Source organism: Cannabis sativa, chromosome 6, assembly GCF_029168945.1.
Source record: "Cannabis sativa cultivar Pink pepper isolate KNU-18-1 chromosome 6, ASM2916894v1, whole genome shotgun sequence".
In the NCBI taxonomy this organism is placed as follows: domain Eukaryota; kingdom Viridiplantae; phylum Streptophyta; class Magnoliopsida; order Rosales; family Cannabaceae; genus Cannabis; species Cannabis sativa.
The window spans coordinates 62,189,513-62,209,950 of NC_083606.1; the positions used below are offsets into that span (position 1 = coordinate 62,189,513).

At 28.0% G+C, this 20,438-nt stretch overlaps 1 protein-coding gene across 1 annotated transcript in view; it reads left to right on the forward strand.

Annotated features, from left to right (window-relative positions):
- The first annotated feature begins 701 nt into the window (after nt 1-701).
- LOC115724897 (WAT1-related protein At1g25270) overlaps nt 702-20,438 on the forward strand; it is a 50,825-nt gene continuing 31,088 nt past the window's right edge. The window contains exons 1-3 of the mRNA XM_030654270.2: nt 702-1,689; nt 1,925-1,987; nt 6,293-6,409. Of these exons, the coding sequence (XP_030510130.1) occupies nt 1,499-1,689; nt 1,925-1,987; nt 6,293-6,409 (371 nt within the window). The 5' untranslated portion in view covers nt 702-1,498. The remainder of the gene's footprint in view (nt 1,690-1,924; nt 1,988-6,292; nt 6,410-20,438) is intronic.

A 20,438-nucleotide genomic window follows, 5' to 3' on the forward strand; every position in this document is an offset into this window, starting at 1 on the left:
AAGTGTTACTTTTGTGAAAAAATGGGACATCGGAGAACGGACTGTCACAAATTTAAGACTTGGTTAGAAAAGAAGCAAGCACAATCAGGTAACCCATTAGCTTGTGTTTATTTTGAATCTAATCTAGTTGATGTTCCTATTTATTCTTGGTGGTTAAATAGTGGTGCTACTGTTCATATTTTTACTTCCTTTACAGGGGTTAAGGGATCTTAGGAAGCCTAGTGAGAGGGAGTCCAAGCTTAAAGTGGGCAATAATGTTGCAGTTGACGTTATCTATATTGGCACATTTATTCTTGAATTATATATAGTCTCGTGTTAAAATTATTTTGAACAATTAATACTTTTTATGTTCCTACTTTTAAGATGAATTTAGTTTTGCTTCCGCTTTTGGTTAGACTAGAATATATATTTTTTTTTTTTTTGTAAATGATAATATTGACATTATGCTTGACTCCCAAATTATTGGAAATTGTTTTTATTCTGATGATCTTTACAAGTTGTCATTGGCTTCTTTAGATTCAACTTTTAATGTTGTGAATACTTTGGGTAAAATACCTCATATTAAGGAAATATCCTTATTGTTATGTCATAAAAGATTGGGTCATATTTCTAAAGAAATGGTTGATTGTTTAATTAACTTTAAAGTTCTTTCTCCTGTTGATGCTTCTGGTTGGAATACTTGTGTTGATTGTACTTGTTGAAAATTGACTAAAACAAGAAAGAAGACTGTAAACCGTAGTCAATCCTTATTAGAAATTATCCACGCTGAGAAATAAAATCTGATTTCATCCATTTGTGCATGTAGTCGTTTCGTCGATCTTGGAGACATCTTAGCACCTTTTAGTTGTGTTTCCAAACTCTATTCCTCTAATTGTTGTCTCTGAGTTCCTTATGTCGAGTTAGCAATCTCTTTATCATTAGCTCCCTCAGATTCTAAGAACTCAACCGCCTCAATCCCTAACACCTCTACTTCGAGTCTCATCGAATAAGTCAAATCTGACCCTTTCCTCTTTTTCTTTAGTTACGAACAACTAGCAACCTTCCTCAATCATGGTATCCCTACCTTAGCACTAGCGAAGCTGAGAGGAAACCCTATCCGTATTTATTATTATTACTTTCAAATTTTAAGGTGTTTAAACGTTTTGTGCATTCAGGTTAGTCTATTTGTACTAATGAGTTGTGCTTTTTAAGATTTTTTGTGTTATGTTGTGCTTAATTCCAAATTTTTCATGTGAAGTATCTATTTTGTGTTGTTTCAAAATTTTGGCAAGCATTCAATCTCCCATCCCAAAAATTAAAACAAGTTTTTAACTGAACCACCACTGGTTACCCTATTAAGTTAACTAATATTTTTGGGTTGATAAATATTTATTTATAATTTTATATGTATATAATATGCCACAGTAGTACTTGGTCAGTGGCCACCTATATATAGCTTTCTTCTCATTATTCCCTCATTCTTACACATATGTGAGAATATATATATATAGAGAGAGAGATGGGTATAAGAGAGGGTTTGGATGAGGTGAAGCCAGCTCTGATGATGGTGGTTGTTCAGATTGCATATGCTGGAGTCAATGTGTTCTACAAATTGGCAGCCAACGATGGAATGAACTTGAAAATCATTATAGCTTATCGCTTCGTTTTCTCCACTGTTTTCATTCTTCCTCTTGCTTTCTTCATTGAAAGGTACCATTATTAATTTAATCATCTAAATACAGTTATACACTGGTTTTTTTTTTTTTTTTGGATAATTTATGTAAATCTTTTGACTTCTGTACTCCAATTAGTCTTTGCTATTTAATTTGTTTTATGTATATTATATAAAGTTTGTGTTACACAATTTTTCAAAAAGAAAAAAAAAAAACAAATATTTGTGATACAATATGTAAAATTGTGGTGATAAAATGAATTAATTTTACAGGAGAGATAGGCCAAAACTGAGTTGGGCGATTCTTTTTCAGGCATTTTTGTGTGGGTTATTTGGGTAAGTACATTCCACTCAATTTGTGGATTTCTTTACAATTAACTAAAATAAATATTATAAAAATATAATATTTAATTGTATTTTAAATATTTTTACCGATTATGGGTTTATTTTAAAAAAAATATAGATATTGTTCAACATGCATTCATATTATGTTGTATTCACCTAATTTTTATAGGTACTTTTTCATTTTTATACTTGAAAATAGTTTTTTTTACATTTTTACGGAATTAGGTATATAAATCCCTATTACAACTAGCACTGCAACTTAAATTGCAACAAAAAATCGTATAGAAATCCTTACTGCAACTAGCGCTGCAACCACTTTAGAAAGTCAAACTGTAAATTTAATTAAAAAAATAGTATATGGAGTAATTCTCCTGGTTATTTTTTTTTTTACGTTTTTTATGACTTTTATATTTATATTATGTTGAGTTGGATAAATATGTTTAGTGTGATGTATAAAAAATACTATGTTAGGTTATATACATACGAAAAGCAATATAATTAAAGAAATAATGAAATCTTTAAATTTTTTTTAAACTAGTCCGTAAAGATATTTAAAAATCTACATGTATTTGTATACACATTTTATATAATATATATTGATATAAATTCCACCCTTGTGTGTATAATATTTTATACATCTAGATTAGCTTCACCCATATTAAATAAATACTACAATCACACAATATATATAATTGAAGATAAAATTTGTAATAATGTTTTTTTAAGCGATATTATAGAAAAAGTTGTTTAAAATTGGTAAATCTTTAAACATAATATAGTTTTGATTGATATAATTTACAATTATTACATCTATATGTATATTCGAATTTGTTCAAAAAAAAATATGTATATTCGAATTTGAACTTTCAATTATTTATTTTTTCAATTAAGAGTACTTTTTTTTTAAAAAAAAAAAAAAAAAAAAGAGAGGGAGAGAACTCAATTATTAATATCTACTATGAAGTATTTTTTTTTTAATATTCAGTAACTTTTTATTAAAAATAAAAATTATCCATTACAATGGGCTGTTTTGTTTGTTTAAAAAAAACATAAAATATTAATTAAGTATATTGTTTAACCCCTTGCAATAAAATATTTTGTATTTAAAAAATTTAATTAGGTATAGATATATGTATTTTATAGTAATCAAACTTTATTTATTTTATTATTATTATTTTTTTTTTTTTTTTGTGACAATTGGGAGAATTTGAGATTTTTTCTTTGTGAGGAAAAATATAGAACCACTAAACTATGTCTATAACTAAAATATGTAAAAATAGGTTAATTAGTTTAAGTTCATGTCGAATTTCAATTCAAATATTCTATATATATAAATTAATAGTAAATTATATGAATCATTTGTATTGCATTAAGTATTTTTGAACAGGTACTGAATAGCAAATTGCCAAGCATATGATACATAGTGGCATTTAATCACAAGCCACAACCAAATTAGACCAAAAAAAATTAGATTGTATTTGTGCAGTGATCCAATTCACGAACACCTTTACCAATCATTTTCTAAATGAATCTTTTTTTAGACTTAGAAACTAAACAAAATAAAGCATATCTTATATAAGGCATTCACACTTTTCAAACATATTGAATAAAGTAATAAAACATGTAAATATTAACTGGACATAATATTCAATAATGTTGTAATATCTTTTGGGTGGGACTGGGACCCACTAATTATGTAATAATGGATATCTTTATCTTCATCTTTCAAACAGGGTTATCCAAAATGTCATTTCATGTAGCATTACGGGTTTTTTCCAACATTAAAATTTTGTTTTAAGAAAAAAGAAATATACTAGATAATTTTTATGTAAAATAATTATAATAATCTAGCTAGTACTAATAGCATTTGTAAGCCTTTCCCCTATATTTTATGCAAAATAATTATGTCTATATATGACCAAAATATATTGTGAGAGCTGGAGGATTAGCAAAAATTTAAAAAGAGTATTACGAGATTTCAAACTCATGACATTGTATAATATGTTATAAGTAAGTTATAACTATAATTATTTATTGTTTATAATATACTTAATTTTATTTTAATAAAAATCTAATTAATTTTTTTTTATTTTTTTATTTTTGACCCCCGAAATGAATGGGCCGTAGGCACGGATCTAGCCCGCCTATATTTAAGGCCGACCCTGCTTAAAATAATAATTAAAAAATATCAATTTTAAAAATATTAAATTATTAAATTTTAATTTAATTGCCAATAATAAATGAGAAACTTTAATTTTTATGAATAATTTAATTGCTAAATTAAAAAATAAATAAATAAAAATCTATATATATATTTATGTTTATACACGATACCAAAAATATTTTTCTATCAAATATATTTAACTCTACCTCAATTTTTTTTTATATCTTTCAACTGATAGAAAAACCTCAGTCGTATAATAGCCATTTAAAGTTCGTTTGGTACATCATATTATACTGTATTGTATAATATAGTATTATATTAAATTATCTTTTATATAATATTTTTATGTAAAATTAAATGTAGTATTCGTTTTTATGAGTATATATATAAATATAAAATATTTTAGTATAATTATAAAAGTTTAAGATAATATTATATTACAGTATAATATATGATTCAATTTAATACAATATAATATTATTTAATACGACGTACTAAATGAGCTCTTAAAGTAAAAAAATGAGAGATGGTTTTGAATTAGATTGTAAAATTAAATATACGAAGTCAAATTTTCTTAATAATACCCATTAATAGGTAATACTATTTAAAGTGTTCTCATTTGTATATGTCTTTATATCTATAATGTGACGATCTAACGGTTTTTGTTGGTTTAACAGAATATAAGAATATTTCGTTAAATTTAACGGTATTAGTAGAGTTAGTTTTACAAATATATATAAATATTAATATTATTTATTTTACATTAATTTAAATATATATAAATATTAATAGTATTTGTTTTAGATTAATTAAACTTTTACTAATTTTAGATTAATTATTTAAATATATAAGTGGTAATATTATTATTTTTTTTATTGTTATTTTTAATATTAGGAGTATGATGAATTTTAATATTTTAAAATTTTAAATTTATTTTTCTTAAATTTTTAAAATTTTACATATTATTTTTTTATATAAAAAAATAAAAATTAATAAGTAGTTTTTTTAATTTATAAAATTTTACAAATACATAAAAAATAAAAAAAAAATAAAAAATATCTATTCTATATAAATGTGACTATATAACAGAATTCTTTGTTTATGAGAAATTATTGAGTGATTTTTTTTAAATAAAAAAAAATAACAAATTATTAGATGTTGCCACGTAAAGGGTCAGCATCTATGTAGTTAGTTAAATTTAAATATAATTAATCAACCTAAGATGTTGCAAATAATAATAAATTTGTTCATATTGTTTATTTTTTTATTAAAAATTAATTTTAAATTTGATATTTAGAATTAGTTAAATTTTAAACATTATTTTAAATTAAATTTGAATGTTTTGATAGTTTAAACAGATGAGCAAAGAGAAATGCTATTCCCCACTCGGACCAAGACATAACTTTTACTTGTTCAAATAATTTTTTTTAAAATTACTATTACAAAGTATAATAGTATTTTTTACTTTTATTTAAATCACCATGCTATCAAATTTCAATGATTATCACTACATTGAATATTATTAATTTTAAAATAATAATATTAAAAAAATAAAAACTAAAATAAAATTAATATAAACTTGATACGTAACATCTATCTAGTAATTAAATATACGTAAAAATACATGTAACAATAACTTAATATATATAAATATAAATATATATATATAATATTTGGGATGTACATTTTAGCTTTAGTTATATTTAAAAATATTTTAACAAAAATTAAATGTAATAGTATATTTTTTAACAACTCTAGAAAACCCAGGTATATATTTTAAAAATTATTTCTTTAAAATACGGAATCCTAATTAGTAGTTGTACACGATTCAAAGTATTATCTATAATAGGATTTCGATATTGATAAATAATATTTTGGTACGATTAAATCTTAAAAAATAAATTACCCACTTTGTAATCATTATAACTATTATTAAGATCTATAGGACATTTTCTTTTTCATCTTAAAATAGAATATTAATGAAAAGAAATTGATGTTTCATAATACAAATAATATTTTGGAAGTGTATAGTATTTTATTATCTGGATACAATAATGTATATATATATTTATTATATAATATATTAATTAATTCTTATACAAATACTTATTATTAATAATACGTGCATGTAGGGGATCACTAGTACACAATTTATATATTGAAAGCTTAAATGTAACATCAGCAACGTTTGCCTCCGCCATGAACAACCTCATTCCTGCTATAACCTTCTTTTTAGCCGTCTCCTTCAGGTAAACACACACATCATTATTTTAATAATTAAATTTTTTATTGAGTACATATAAGTATATATTAATAAAAGTTATGTAAATTGGTTAAGAAAATGACCCTAAGCTATGAGAACATAACAAGGGTACTTACCGATGCCATAAAATTATTCTATATATATACCATAATAAGAAGGCTTCAATTCAGATTTCAAACCAGTGTTGTATAGCACACTTTTTTCTTTTTTTGATGGAACATAACTTCTAATTAAACACTAATTAAAGAATACTAGGATCCACTGAGCTAACCTGTCCACATATATAATATTACTGTGACTAGTATAATGGACATTACACTTGTCAAACCAAGAGCTCAACTCTAGAAAGCCAAAAAAAAGTATTTACGCTCCAACATGGGTTTTGCCTCTTATGAATGACTATGACAGCCACCTGGCAATCCGAAAACACATCAACATTTGTCCACCCCTTTCCTTCGGGCGCCCACTTCAGAGCCATAAATTAAATAATGCCTCCATTTCCGCCTCCAAAGTGGAAGTATAGGACAGCTTGTTAGTTCTCCAATACCACTAGTTACTTAGATTGATCATCACTTTAAGAGATGGCCACTAAACCAGCCCAATTCCAACTATCCTAAAGGGATGCATCCCATTTATAAAACACCCCAAAATACAAATAATCACATATCTAATTATATTTCTTAAAAATATTTTAATATAAATTCCCTTATCATATTTCTATAAAACTAGTAGAGCTAGCCCTAACTTAAAATTATTATTGGAGATTGGATATAAGGTTGTGATCTTTACACTATTTTTTTTTATATATTTTGCCCTAAGAGAGAATACAAGAATTATAATTATAAGAAACACTTTTTATTTATAGGCTCATTAAAGAATAAGTTTTCGATATTTATAATTTGCCCTCTTATAAATTTTAAATTAACTTATAGTATCTACATAATATTTTCATGACAATTTAACACTATTTTGATGCCTATAATATAATTGATCAATTGATTTTGTATCACTTCATAATAGCATAAAAATTATACATATATGCCCATAAATAGGATAATCCAAGAATCTCCTACTTTGGCAACATAACACCACAAAAAATGTCACTTTTAGTAGTAATAAAATTTTAGTCACAACAAAAAAGTTACTTGTGACTAAACATAATTTCTAGACACACTACTACAAAAATCCCCTTTAGAGGCAGTTTTTAAGCTCTTTTAGCGTCGATTTTGACAAAATTTGCTACCGACGCTGATCAAGGCGACGCTAAAGGATTTTAAAAAACTGACGCCATATATACTCCTATGACATCGGTTAATATCTAGAAACTGATGCCATAGGAGTATATATAGCGTCGGTTCTTAGCTAATAACCGACGCCATAGGTGGCGTAGGAACCGATGTTGGAATTTATTTTACCAGGATCTTAGATCTACTCACAAGTATGTTTATTAACATCCTAAATAAGAACTTTCTAAAACGATAAAATAAACACATATAAAGTTTAGGAAACCTTACATTGGGTGCAGCGGAATATAATGACTCCTTCCGTTCAGATATCTAGCCCTTGATTCCTTTCTGTAGCAGAGCATTATCAATATCTGAACCTGGATCTCTTTCTCTGAATCTTTGATGCTGAAAGTCTTTCTTCACGATCTTCCTCACTATGATTGAGGTATCACTTGATGTGTGTGGGCACTACTCATACACTAAGGATTTCGAAATTCTAAGGAAGAAGAGAGAGAGTGGTCAGCTAAAGATAGGGAGAGAGAAGGCTCAGTTTTTTCTGATTCAGAAAGTCTGAAGAAAAGTGTAATTTTCCTGAAGCCTTCACTATCTATTTATAGCATTCCACTAGGGTTAGATTTGAATTATATGGCATTAAAATAATGAAAATATCAGTTTAAATTTCCTACAAAAGTGGCAGGCCCTATACTAGTGGATTTGGGCCTCACTTTTTGCAATTTTGCAGTTTTACCTTTTCTGCATCTGATTTTCTCAAAAACGCCAATTTTCTAATTCAACCATTTAAATGCCAATTCTAACTATTTAATAACTATAAATAATTATTAAATAATATTGTCATTTATCATATTTATTAATTGAACCATACAAAGTATCATAATTGACAAATATGCCCCTATAAACTCTTTCTTTACAATTTCGCCCTTACTTAGTGAAAAATTCACAAATAGACATAGTCTAATTTGAGAATTATAATTGATTAATCAAAACCAATTTCATGAGTCTTACAAGCAATATTATCTCAACTAGTGGGGGGACCATGGGTCTATATAACCGAGCTTCCAATAAGTAGATCAAGAATTTAGCACTAAAATTCACTAACTTATTAATTCTTCGTTGAATCCACGCATAGAACTCAGAATTGCACTATCAGTATATAGAATGCTCTATATGTTCCACCATATAGACACATCATTAGTTATCCATTGTTATAATCCTAATGTGATCAATGATCCTCTATATGAATGATCTACACTGTAAAGGGATTAAATTACCGTTACACCCTACAATGTATTTATTCCTTAAAACACTTGACCCCGTATAAATGATATTTCAGCTTATGTGAAATGAGTACTCCACCATTTATGTTCGTTTGGTCAAGCTCGAAGGAGATCATCCTTTGCTTACTATTCGCCAGATAGAAGCTATAGATTCCATGTTTATGATAGCGCTCCCACTCAATTGCACTACCGTGTTCCCAAAAAGTACGTATCACCCTGACCAAAAGGTAGGCTTAACTAACAATTCAAGGAACACGAATAGCCTTTCAAGATTGAGCCTAATCATAACAGGATTAAGATCATTTGATCTAGGATCAACTAGGCGATATTGACTTGAATAGATTTTACGGTAAGTTTAATTAAATCTAAGTCAAAGTTCAATATCGGTCCCTTCCGATGCATACTCCATGCATCCAACCTGAGCTTTATATTAACCAATGTTCTGGAAAGAACATAGCACTTCTCCAAATGCAAGTAAACTCTGTTGTAGATTATCATATCAGTAAAACCCTGTGTCTGATAAATCTAGGAAACTTTATTCACATAGTCATGTTTACTTTCCAATGTGTTGACGGCACAATAAACAGGATCAAGTATGTGAAAAGGGTTTCAGATGAATTTATACATTATGTACATATAATCATGAAATAAATCATGTGAACCATGCAACATTAAATGTTATTTCTGATCTATATTAATAAGTAAATCTGATTATATTGAAATGAGTTTTATTTAGGGCATAAAACCCAACAAACTCCCACTTGCACTAATATAAAACAAAAAGTGCGTTTCAAATAATCTCAACACCTTGATATACAAATCAAGTGTAGTAGTAGTAAACTCCTCGTAATAGGATCTGAAAGGTTGAATTAAACACAACCTTTTCTCCACTATTACTCTTCCTTAATCACAAAATCATTGATAATGTGAAATTCCTCTCTATATGTCTACTCTCTTGGGATACTGGATTCTATATCTTTGGCAACTACTTTTGGTTAATCAGGAAATTAACACTAGTAGTTATAGGCAATTTGGAATGGTGCCAAAGATGTATAGAACTTTCCTTAGACTGAATAAGTACCTTTCCTGCAACCTTAACATTCAGTCCCTCTCTGGTAGACCTAGAGACTTCAGATAGGTTTTTACACTTCTCCAAAATCACTATTCCACCCCCAGAGTAACCACCATCTTATCAGAAATATTTACTAGCACAAAGGCAAATTTCAAAATCTAATATGGTGTAGTCGCAAATTTCAAAATCTAATATGGTGTAGTCTAAGAGTTTTAATCACACCCTTATAGACTAACATATAGTTCCTCGTCTTAATCTTAAGATTTACTTGATTGTCTTCCAATGTTCTTCTCCTGGATTAATCTGATACCTACTCATTACTCCCACTCAACAGCAGGTGTCTGGTCTAAGGCATACAAAAGCATATCTAAGACCTCTCACTGTTGATATAAGAAATTATTTCATGGCTTTATCTTTTCTGGATAGTTGAGACTTTTCCTTAGATAAATAAAATCTATGTCTAAGAAGTTGTGAAGCTTCTATAGATTGCCATTAGAAAGAAAATGCTTCAGCATCTTACTAAAGTAAGTTTCTTGCATTAGAGTAAGTAATTTCTAGGTATACCGCAAGCCATAGGTTTAGATAAACTCAAACCTATAATACTAGGAACAGGAAGTTTGTTAAGTCCATTGAATAGACTTATAAACGAAAATTTCCTTTTATGTCCTTATAATAGAAAACTTTAGGTTACTCCATGTGAATGGATTAAACCATAGTTCTATTGGCTTTCTTCTTAGTTTCTTATCTTGACAATCCATTACTTGTTTAAACTCACAATGGATTTTAATCACTAGTGTCTCCCAAGTCATAAGAAGGTGAGTTCCTAGAAACTCTCCCACTACGATAAGGTACCGTGAATTATGTCGAAGAAAACTAAATGGTATTAACCTCTTCGGTTGTGACAAGACAACAGAGGTAGTGGGATCATCATATGTTATATAAGATGATAGAACACTTTGGAATCAAGAAAAATATCTCCTTTATTTGCTACTTGTTTTCAGACTTAGTCATTATCTTAGAAAAGTAGTATTTGTTTGAACAAACACTTTCTTATCTATTGACTATGGGATGGTCCACCCCTAATCACTTAGAATAGCTAACAAACCATGGTTAACAGTTCTAGCCTTTCTTAAGATTTTGATTAGGTCATCCATGAATCTAGTAATGATTTACTTTAAGTATACAACCATTACATCATTCTGAAATTGTATTACCATAGAAGGATTTAGGCAACGACTAGTAACTAATCATCAATATGCAACTCGAAATTTCTGGGGAGGTAAGTTTGGATATAATTCAAAAATCAATTTAATGATCTTTGAACTGCATATCTACTAACTATTTCTCCACCCCTATCAGTTCGCAAGATCTTTAACCACTTACCTTAATGGTTTTAACCATTGCTAGAAATTAATGAAATATTTAAACATTTCAAATTTCTTGCTAAAAGGTATAATCTAGAGTTATCGTTTTAAGAATACAACGAAAAACTCATATCCACCCCTGAATGTACATCCATCTGCGAATGAGATGAACTACTCTCAGTGGATATAGGCATATTAACTCTTTGCAGAGATCGATCTTGTCAAATCCACTATGAACAAGATACAAATGCCATAGATTAAAAAAAATGGTAGTGTCTTTTGATGACATAGGTTTAGTTACATCAAAGAGTTCTTAGAATACTACAAGTGGATCCTGGTCACAGAATACCTAACTCATATTCCATACAGTTTTAATCCATTAATAGAAGATGGATATTAAACACTTGAGAAAGTGTAACTGTATTGTATCTGGAATTAGAAATATAAGAAAATTTCTATTTGGAATCTAAAATTAAAGTCAAAGACTTAAATTTATACCAAATATTTTGAGTAATTCTATCTTGGACCACCACTACTAATACAAACTCTAAGTCTGATTTGCCCATACAAGTAGGAGATTTCTAAGAATGAGGATTTATATCAATTGGGAATAGAATTTCGGGATTATAATCATAAGCGTCATTTAATTTCTTAAGAGAAAATATAATGACATGAAATGATTTATAGACCATTCATCCAATGATATATTATGGAGCTAATTCGAAATGAATAAGCGAAGAGGAATTAGGATAATTTCGATTATAAATAAGAATCCAACGATGCTTCGATTAGCGAAAGTCAAAGTAATCTTATTTATGTAATCTTCTTGTTTCATATTGTAAAAATACTAGTCTAAGGTGTCATCAATTGATGAACAGCTAGATGTCGCTTATACAATATTTATCTTTCGAGATCTAACACTATTATGTATGTCTAATGGTGAAAATCCACTAGGGATTTATCTCATTAGATAAACAAACATGTTGGACCAACAATGAAGATTTAAAATTAAACTACAACTTAATAACAGAAAATAACATGGTTCAATATAAATTCATACACAATTCAGAAATTATAAGCATATAGCAAGTAGGAATGACAAGTGAAAATACTAAAACATACAATCCTAAATAATTTCCAAGGTTTTTCAACAAACTGATACAGTGTCCCGTTTAGGCGAGAGTCAAAGCATCATCCATTGAATAGAGTTGTCAGCTCATCTAAAATGATAAACATTCTAGCAACCTTTTATTCGATCAAGATTGGAATTCAACGTTGTCCCGTTTAGGCGAGAGTCAAGGCAATTCTATCTTATGAGCTTCCACCATTGTTTCATAATTTGCAAGTCAAGTATGGTCGCCACCATTAGGGTGATCCATACCATACAAAACACTTACAAACTACTTATCATGCGAGGTTAAACGGTGCGAAATTGCTAATGAACGTTCCTCCATTAGGGAGGATTACTCACTAAAACAAACGCGGTGTAAAATCCACAATGGAGATCGAATTTCTCTAGATAATAAAGCTCATTATTTAAAAGGAGTTGTATTTTCATTTATTCTCTTTATTTATTCTATTTATTTTAAATATATATTTATTTAATTAAAATTTCCAATTTAGAATAAAAATTCCAAATATAAATTTTAATTTAATATTTATAAATTTTTACTTAGATGGATATGAAATAATGTGAATTATTTCCATCTTAGTAATAATTTCCAATAAATATTTAGAAAAATATTCAATTTAAGTTGTTACAAAATTAATTTAAATTAATTTACAACTCAAATTTAATTTTCTATAAATATATATTGCATTTCGAAAAATTAAAGTATATAAGAATACAATTTTCGAAAAATGCATATTAAAATAAAAAATAAATCTTGGAAAAATTATTTTAATTTAATGTTGGCCCAAAATTAATTAATAAAATTAATTTACAACAAAAAATATAATTTTCCTATTTAATTAAATATATAAGAAAAATTTTAAATATTTAAGTATGATGATGAAAATCAACTTAAATATTAATTTTCTATTTAATTAAATACACTAGAAAAATACTTCAAGCAAAAATATCACCTATCTAGATTTTCCTTTGACTAATTAATTCAATTTCTAATAATATACTTTAATTCAATTTATTTTAAATTAATCAATAAATGAAAAAATCATTTATTTAAGTTGATCCAAGAATTAATTAAAATAAATAATTAATTTACAACTTAATCTATTTTTCAAGATAAAATTCGAAATTCTAGCATTTAAGAAATGCAATTTCGAAAATTGATTAATAAAATAAAGAAAAAAAAATATATTTTGAAAGTTATTTAAATTTAGTTGAAAAATTAAATTTCAACTAAAAATAATTTTCTATTTAATTAAATGTCATGAAAAGGAATATTTAAGTATGATGATAAAATCAACTTAGATATTTAATTTTCAAATTAATTAAATGTATTAAATTCAAGAAATAAATAATTAAGTGTAGAGAAGGCTTAATTATTAATTTCTAGTTTAATACTAGGAAAAATATACTTAAAATAAATTGTACCAAAATTAATTATTTAAATAATTAATTTCACAATGTATAATATTTTCCTATTTAATATTAGAAATAATAAGTAGTCTAGAAATAACTATCTAGAAAATATCTTATTTGACTAAGTATCTTTTCCAGAAAATTTGAAAAAATATCTAATTTAAGTTGTACTAGAAAAAATCTAGAACTTAAATATTTTCAAATTTAAATTTAATTAAATATCAAAAATTAAGTTGTAACCACTTAATTTGAAAATATTCCATTTTAAGTTAATATTCGAAAAGATATTAACTTAAAAAAAATATCTAAAGAATCTTAATAACCAATGCCTAAAATTCCTCAACTTAATTTGGAAATTTTGAATTCAAAAGATATTCAGATTTAAGTTGGTTAGTTGAAGATAACTAAATATCAACTTAAATAGGAATATTTAATGAAAAATTTAAATTAAGTTCCAGAAAGAATCTAGATGGTTATAATTCTATATTTAATTAAATACAAGAAAATACATATAGTTTAGCTTAGAATAAAAAATTCTTTAAACTATATTTTTCTTAAATTAATTTCAAAATAAATGAAATTAATTATGTTGCTAATCAATTTTAATTAGGTTAAACTAGTGTAATTAACCTAGTACTTCATTCAAATCGAGCAAATGGGCCTTCACAATTGGGGTGGTTTGTGTGAGGGAGTCTTTGGGTTCAGTATGTCGTACCCACTTCTATGGCTCCCAACTCTCACACAAGGCCCAAAAGAGAGGAATTTAACCTTAATAAGAACAACTGTTATTAATTGAATAGGCCCAAAAACTAAATGGGCCTAAATAAATTCTATCAAGAACTATGATAATTTATTTTAGCAACAACAACCTATATGTATCTATAATCAAATTAAACACATAGGCTTACACAGGCACACTTTGGATGGGTCCTATCATGTTGCTAGGTCATACACAGATGAAAGAAGATTGTAAATTATACCTGTTACAAATTATTATCTTGACCAAGGGAGCCATCAGATCATTAGATCTGGCAAAAAGTAACCATGGCTATTTGCAATCAAGTAATAATAGGTTTTGAAAACTTACACATAAGCTAAAACACATACTCCTGCAACAAGGTTAGCTGGATAGTTGGATGTAGGATTTATTTAATTTTAAATTAAATATTTAATTTCGAAAAAAAATAATTAAATAATAAAAAAAATTTCGAAAATTTAAAAAAAAAATTAAAAAAAAATTCGAAAATTAAAAAAAAAAAATTTAAAATTAAACCTACAATTTTGAAAAATTTGGTTTCAACCAACCTAAATATCATTTCAAAAATTTTGCTAACTACTTTTAAATTTGAAATGTTATTTTATAAATAAAAATTAAATAAAAAATTAGAAAAGATAAATAAATATCTTTTTCAAATTTTAAATGTAATTTAAATAAATAAAATAACAAAATTTAAAAAATTAGCAAAATATCTTACATCTATTTAAAATTACATGATTATAAATATCTTATTTTAAATTTAAATAAGGTCAAAATATCTAAAAAGATTTACAAAAATCTTAAAAGATAAGATATTATTAAAAAAAAAATATCTTAAAAGATAAGATATTTTTAAAATATCTTAAAAGATATTATAAATATCTTAAAAGATATTATAAATATCTTAAAAGATATTATAAATATCTTATAAAATGTGACCTTAAATTTAAAAAAAAATATAATCAAATTTAAAAATAAGATAGATTTTTAAGCAAAAAGATAAATACTAATTCTTTTCAAATTCAAATTACACTAATATCTTGAATTAAATTAAAAAAAAAATTAAATTAATTCAAAATGATAATTAGAATTGAATTAGGAATAGTAATAGTATATATACAAAACCATACAAAAAATTGGAAGTTAATTCCATGAAAAAGTATGAAAAATTGAAGAAAAAAGAAAAAATTCGAAACTGTACGGACAGTTCTGCGATCGTAGGAAAATATCAAGATGTAAGATTTTGTCAAATCTTCAAAAAATCATAACTAATTCAAATAAAATCCAAATTGAGTTCTGTAAAAGGCTAACTTGCTTAATTTTTTCCATACTATCCAATAAAAATAATTCCAGAAACGAAATCACAATTATTTTTCACGAAAATTTCACAAACATCAATCAATCATCAAATAACACTCAATACAACATGATACCATCCAAAGAACATACAAACAATCGTTTTAAAGTCCAAATTTCTTGCAAGTAAATCAATTACCATGACTCTGAGGCCAGTTGTTGGAATTTATTTTACCAGGATCTTAGATCTACTCACAAGTATGTTTATTAACATCCTAAATAAGAACTTTCTAAAACGATAAAATAAACACATATAAAGTTTAGGAAACCTTACATTGGGTGCAGCGGAATATAATGACTCCTTCCGTTCAGATATCTAGCCCTTGATTCCTTTCTGTAGCAGAGCATTATCAATATCTGAACCTGGATCTCTTTCTCTGAATCTTTGATGCTGAAAGTCTTTCTTCACGATCTTCCTCACTATGATTGAGGTATCACTTGATGTGTGTGGGCACTACTCATACACTAAGGATTTCGAAATTCTAAGGAAGAAGAGAGAGAGTGGTCAGCTAAAGATAGGGAGAGAGAAGGCTCAGTTTTTTCTGATTCAGAAAGTCTGAAGAAAAGTGTAATTTTCCTGAAGCCTTCACTATCTATTTATAGCATTCCACTAGGGTTAGATTTGAATTATATGGCATTAAAATAATGAAAATATCAGTTTAAATTTCCTACAAAAGTGGCAGGCCCTATACTAGTGGATTTGGGCCTCACTTTTTGCAATTTTGCAGTTTTACCTTTTCTGCATCTGATTTTCTCAAAAACGCCAATTTTCTAATTCAACCATTTAAATGCCAATTCTAACTATTTAATAACTATAAATAATTATTAAATAATATTGTCATTTATCATATTTATTAATTGAACCATACAAAGTATCATAATTAACAAATATGCCCCTATAAACTCTTTCTTTACAATTTCGCCCTTACTTAGTGAAAAATTCACAAATAGACATAGTCTAATTTGAGAATTATAATTGATTAATCAAAACCAATTTCATGAGTCTTACAAGCAATATTATCTCAACTAGTGGGGGGACCATGGGTCTATATAACCGAGCTTCCAATAAGTAGATCAAGAATTTAGCACTAAAATTCACTAACTTATTAATTCTTCGTTGAATCCACGCATAGAACTCAGAATTGCACTCTCAGTATATAGAATGCTCTATATGTTCCACCATATAGACACATCATTAGTTATCCATTGTTATAATCCTAATGTGATCAATGATCCTCTATATGAATGATCTACACTGTAAAGGGATTAAATTACCGTTACACCCTACAATGTATTTATTCCTTAAAACACTTGACCCCGTATAAATGATATTTCAGCTTATGTGAAATGAGTACTCCACCATTTATGTTCGTTTGGTCAAGCTCGAAGGAGATCATCCTTTGCTTACTATTCGCCAGATAGAAGCTATAGATTCCATGTTTATGATAGCGCTCCCACTCAATTGCACTACCGTGTTCCCAAAAAGTACGTATCACCCTGACCAAAAGGTAGGCTTAACTAACAATTCAAGGAACACGAATAGCCTTTCAAGATTGAGCCTAATCATAACAGGATTAAGATCATTTGATCTAGGATCAACTAGGCGATATTGACTTGAATAGATTTTACGGTAAGTTTAATTAAATCTAAGTCAAAGTTCAATATCGGTCCCTTCCGATGCATACTCCATGCATCCAACCTGAGCTTTATATTAACCAATGTTCTGGAAAGAACATAGCACTTCTCCAAATGCAAGTAAACTCTGTTGTAGATTATCATATCAGTAAAACCCTGTGTCTGATAAATCTAGGAAACTTTATTCACATAGTCATGTTTACTTTCCAATGTGTTGACGGCACAATAAACAGGATCAAGTATGTGGAAAGGGTTTCAGATGAATTTATACATTATGTACATATAATCATGAAATAAATCATGTGAACCATGCAACATTAAATGTTATTTCTGATCTATATTAATAAGTAAATCTGATTATATTGAAATGAGTTTTATTTAGGGCATAAAACCCAACAACCGACGCCATAGGTAGCGTAGGAACCGACACCATAGGTGGCGTAGGAACTGACGCCATAGGTGGCATAGGAACCGACACCAATAATGAGCAGTTTTCATTTTTTTAATTTTATATAATTTATTTTAATTATATATTTATTAATTTATATATTATTTTATTTAATTTAAATTACATATTTATTTTTTAAAATTTAAATTAAATATTATTAGTCCAAAATATTAATAACTTAATAAATCTAACTACAAGTTAATCTTAAAAAATTACAGAAGGAAAAAAAATTCTTGGGCCTTTCAACCTCAATTATCATCGTGAATCAGCGCCATCAATCATTCTATCAACTGTCGCTGTAATGGTAACAATTACGTTTTTAGATCGTATTGCCCCTTACCCCGAAACTGTTAAAAAAATTAAAAATTTATATTAGTTGATATATATGTATATTATATATATTTGTTATTATAATAAGTACTATAATCAATAATAAAAATTACAGCTTTTTGATCTTGTATGTAACGGTTGGGGTTTGCACGTGTGACGATGTCAGTCATGTATTTCAAAACATAAAAACCACATTCTTGGCTTTTAGGCTGTCTTGGACAATTTGCTAGTTAAATTTGCCACGGGGCAAGATACTCATGTGCGTCCCTTATATATCTAAATGCACTGTTTTAAAAAAATTATATTAACATTTCAATTCATTAGTTAATTTAAATTTGTTACATAAGAAGTCATTAAATTATTACCTTCCGATCATTTGAGTAATTTCTTCGAGAATTGGGCGGCCACGTACAGGGTCTAAACAGATAATTTTCTTTGGCGCAACGACCTCTAGCGTCCAATGCGCACTACAAAATTATATTAGAATATAAGTAAGATAGTATAAAAATAATTTGAAGTCATAATATAGAAATGAACAATTAGCACTAAAGAATTAAATAGAGTTTACCCAATATTCCAAGGAATAAAGAACATTTCGTGGTTGTTATTCATCAATGATAACCAATCAGCCAATCGTCTTGCTGCACTGTCAAAAGACTGACTCTTCTCTTCATTGGTTTTCCCATTCACTACGAGAAGCTCTGGGTCGTAAAAATTGAAAAAATTTCTCATACCGTTGATGCTCTCCCAGATGTGCCTGCCAAAAAAATTGTTAAGTATTAGTGTCTTATAATAATTTGACTAGAATTTGATATATAACGTTAATTAGATTAAAGAAGAGTATAAATAATTCCAAACAGCATTCCCTGGTTGCCGATGAAGTCACACGTAGGAATCTGCTGTAAATCCTCTCTAGATAACGTGATGTGGGTACGCGGTGCTATAAATCCTCGGGGTACAGGAATTGTGATTATAACACGTTTATCTTTGAGGTTCAGGAATTCAACAACCATCCATTTTAGCGATTTAGGGATCAAGTCCATCTTCTTTTTCAAGAACAATTCATCTTCCCCTGCACCACCGCCTTGTGGAGAAAGCATCGGAGCTTTCCCCTTCGACGCATCACGTCTTAAAGGCGGTTGAGCGAGTGGACCCTAAACAAAACAGAACATAATATATCAAATTTTATCTAAATTCTACCGAAATTTTGGCAGCATTACGGTTGTAATTGAATGCCCCCAAAAATTTTAAACATGCCTGTATAACGACAAATAACACATATATAACAGTAGTTTGTTCATCCATCCCACCGCAGCACATATATTCACAGAACCTACTTCACTATGGTTGAATATTTAAGATATTCAAACTCCACTAATCATTAATAATTAATTTATAAGAGAAGTTACCTCGGATGTTAGAATTAAGTGTTTAGGCCAAGGAAGGAACATCTGTGATACGTCCCTAACATATCTGCACCCTTCAATTGGGATTGGGATTTCAGCGTCCTCTTGCAGCATTTCTGAAACTAGAATCCGGGCATGTGAATCATGGTAGTCTGTGCAGTGAAGAGTGATTTTACCAACATGCTCGTAGAAATACGCTCGGACCACAATGTTGTCGATGTTGTCAGAGCAGAGATATACTTGCTGATTAAGGGCCGCATGGTCATCGAAATTATACAGGAGAGCTTGGTCGTTGAGGGAAATAAACTCCTCAGCATAAGTTTGTGGTTGACCCTCATCCTCACGAGCGTATGGTTGTGCAACATACGCCTCACCAGCCACCTCTCCTTCTTCCTCTTGTTCGGCAGCGTTTCTCTTCTGCTTAAGGGATTGGACTTCGGCTTTTAATTTTTCAATCTCCTTCGCTTGCCGAGCCACAACATTAGACACTTCCCTTTTCTTCCTGCCGAACAGTTTAGATGCCCTGGTCAGGAACCTGTAAATCATAAAATGCAAATTAGCTACGATTTTATTTGTGTAAC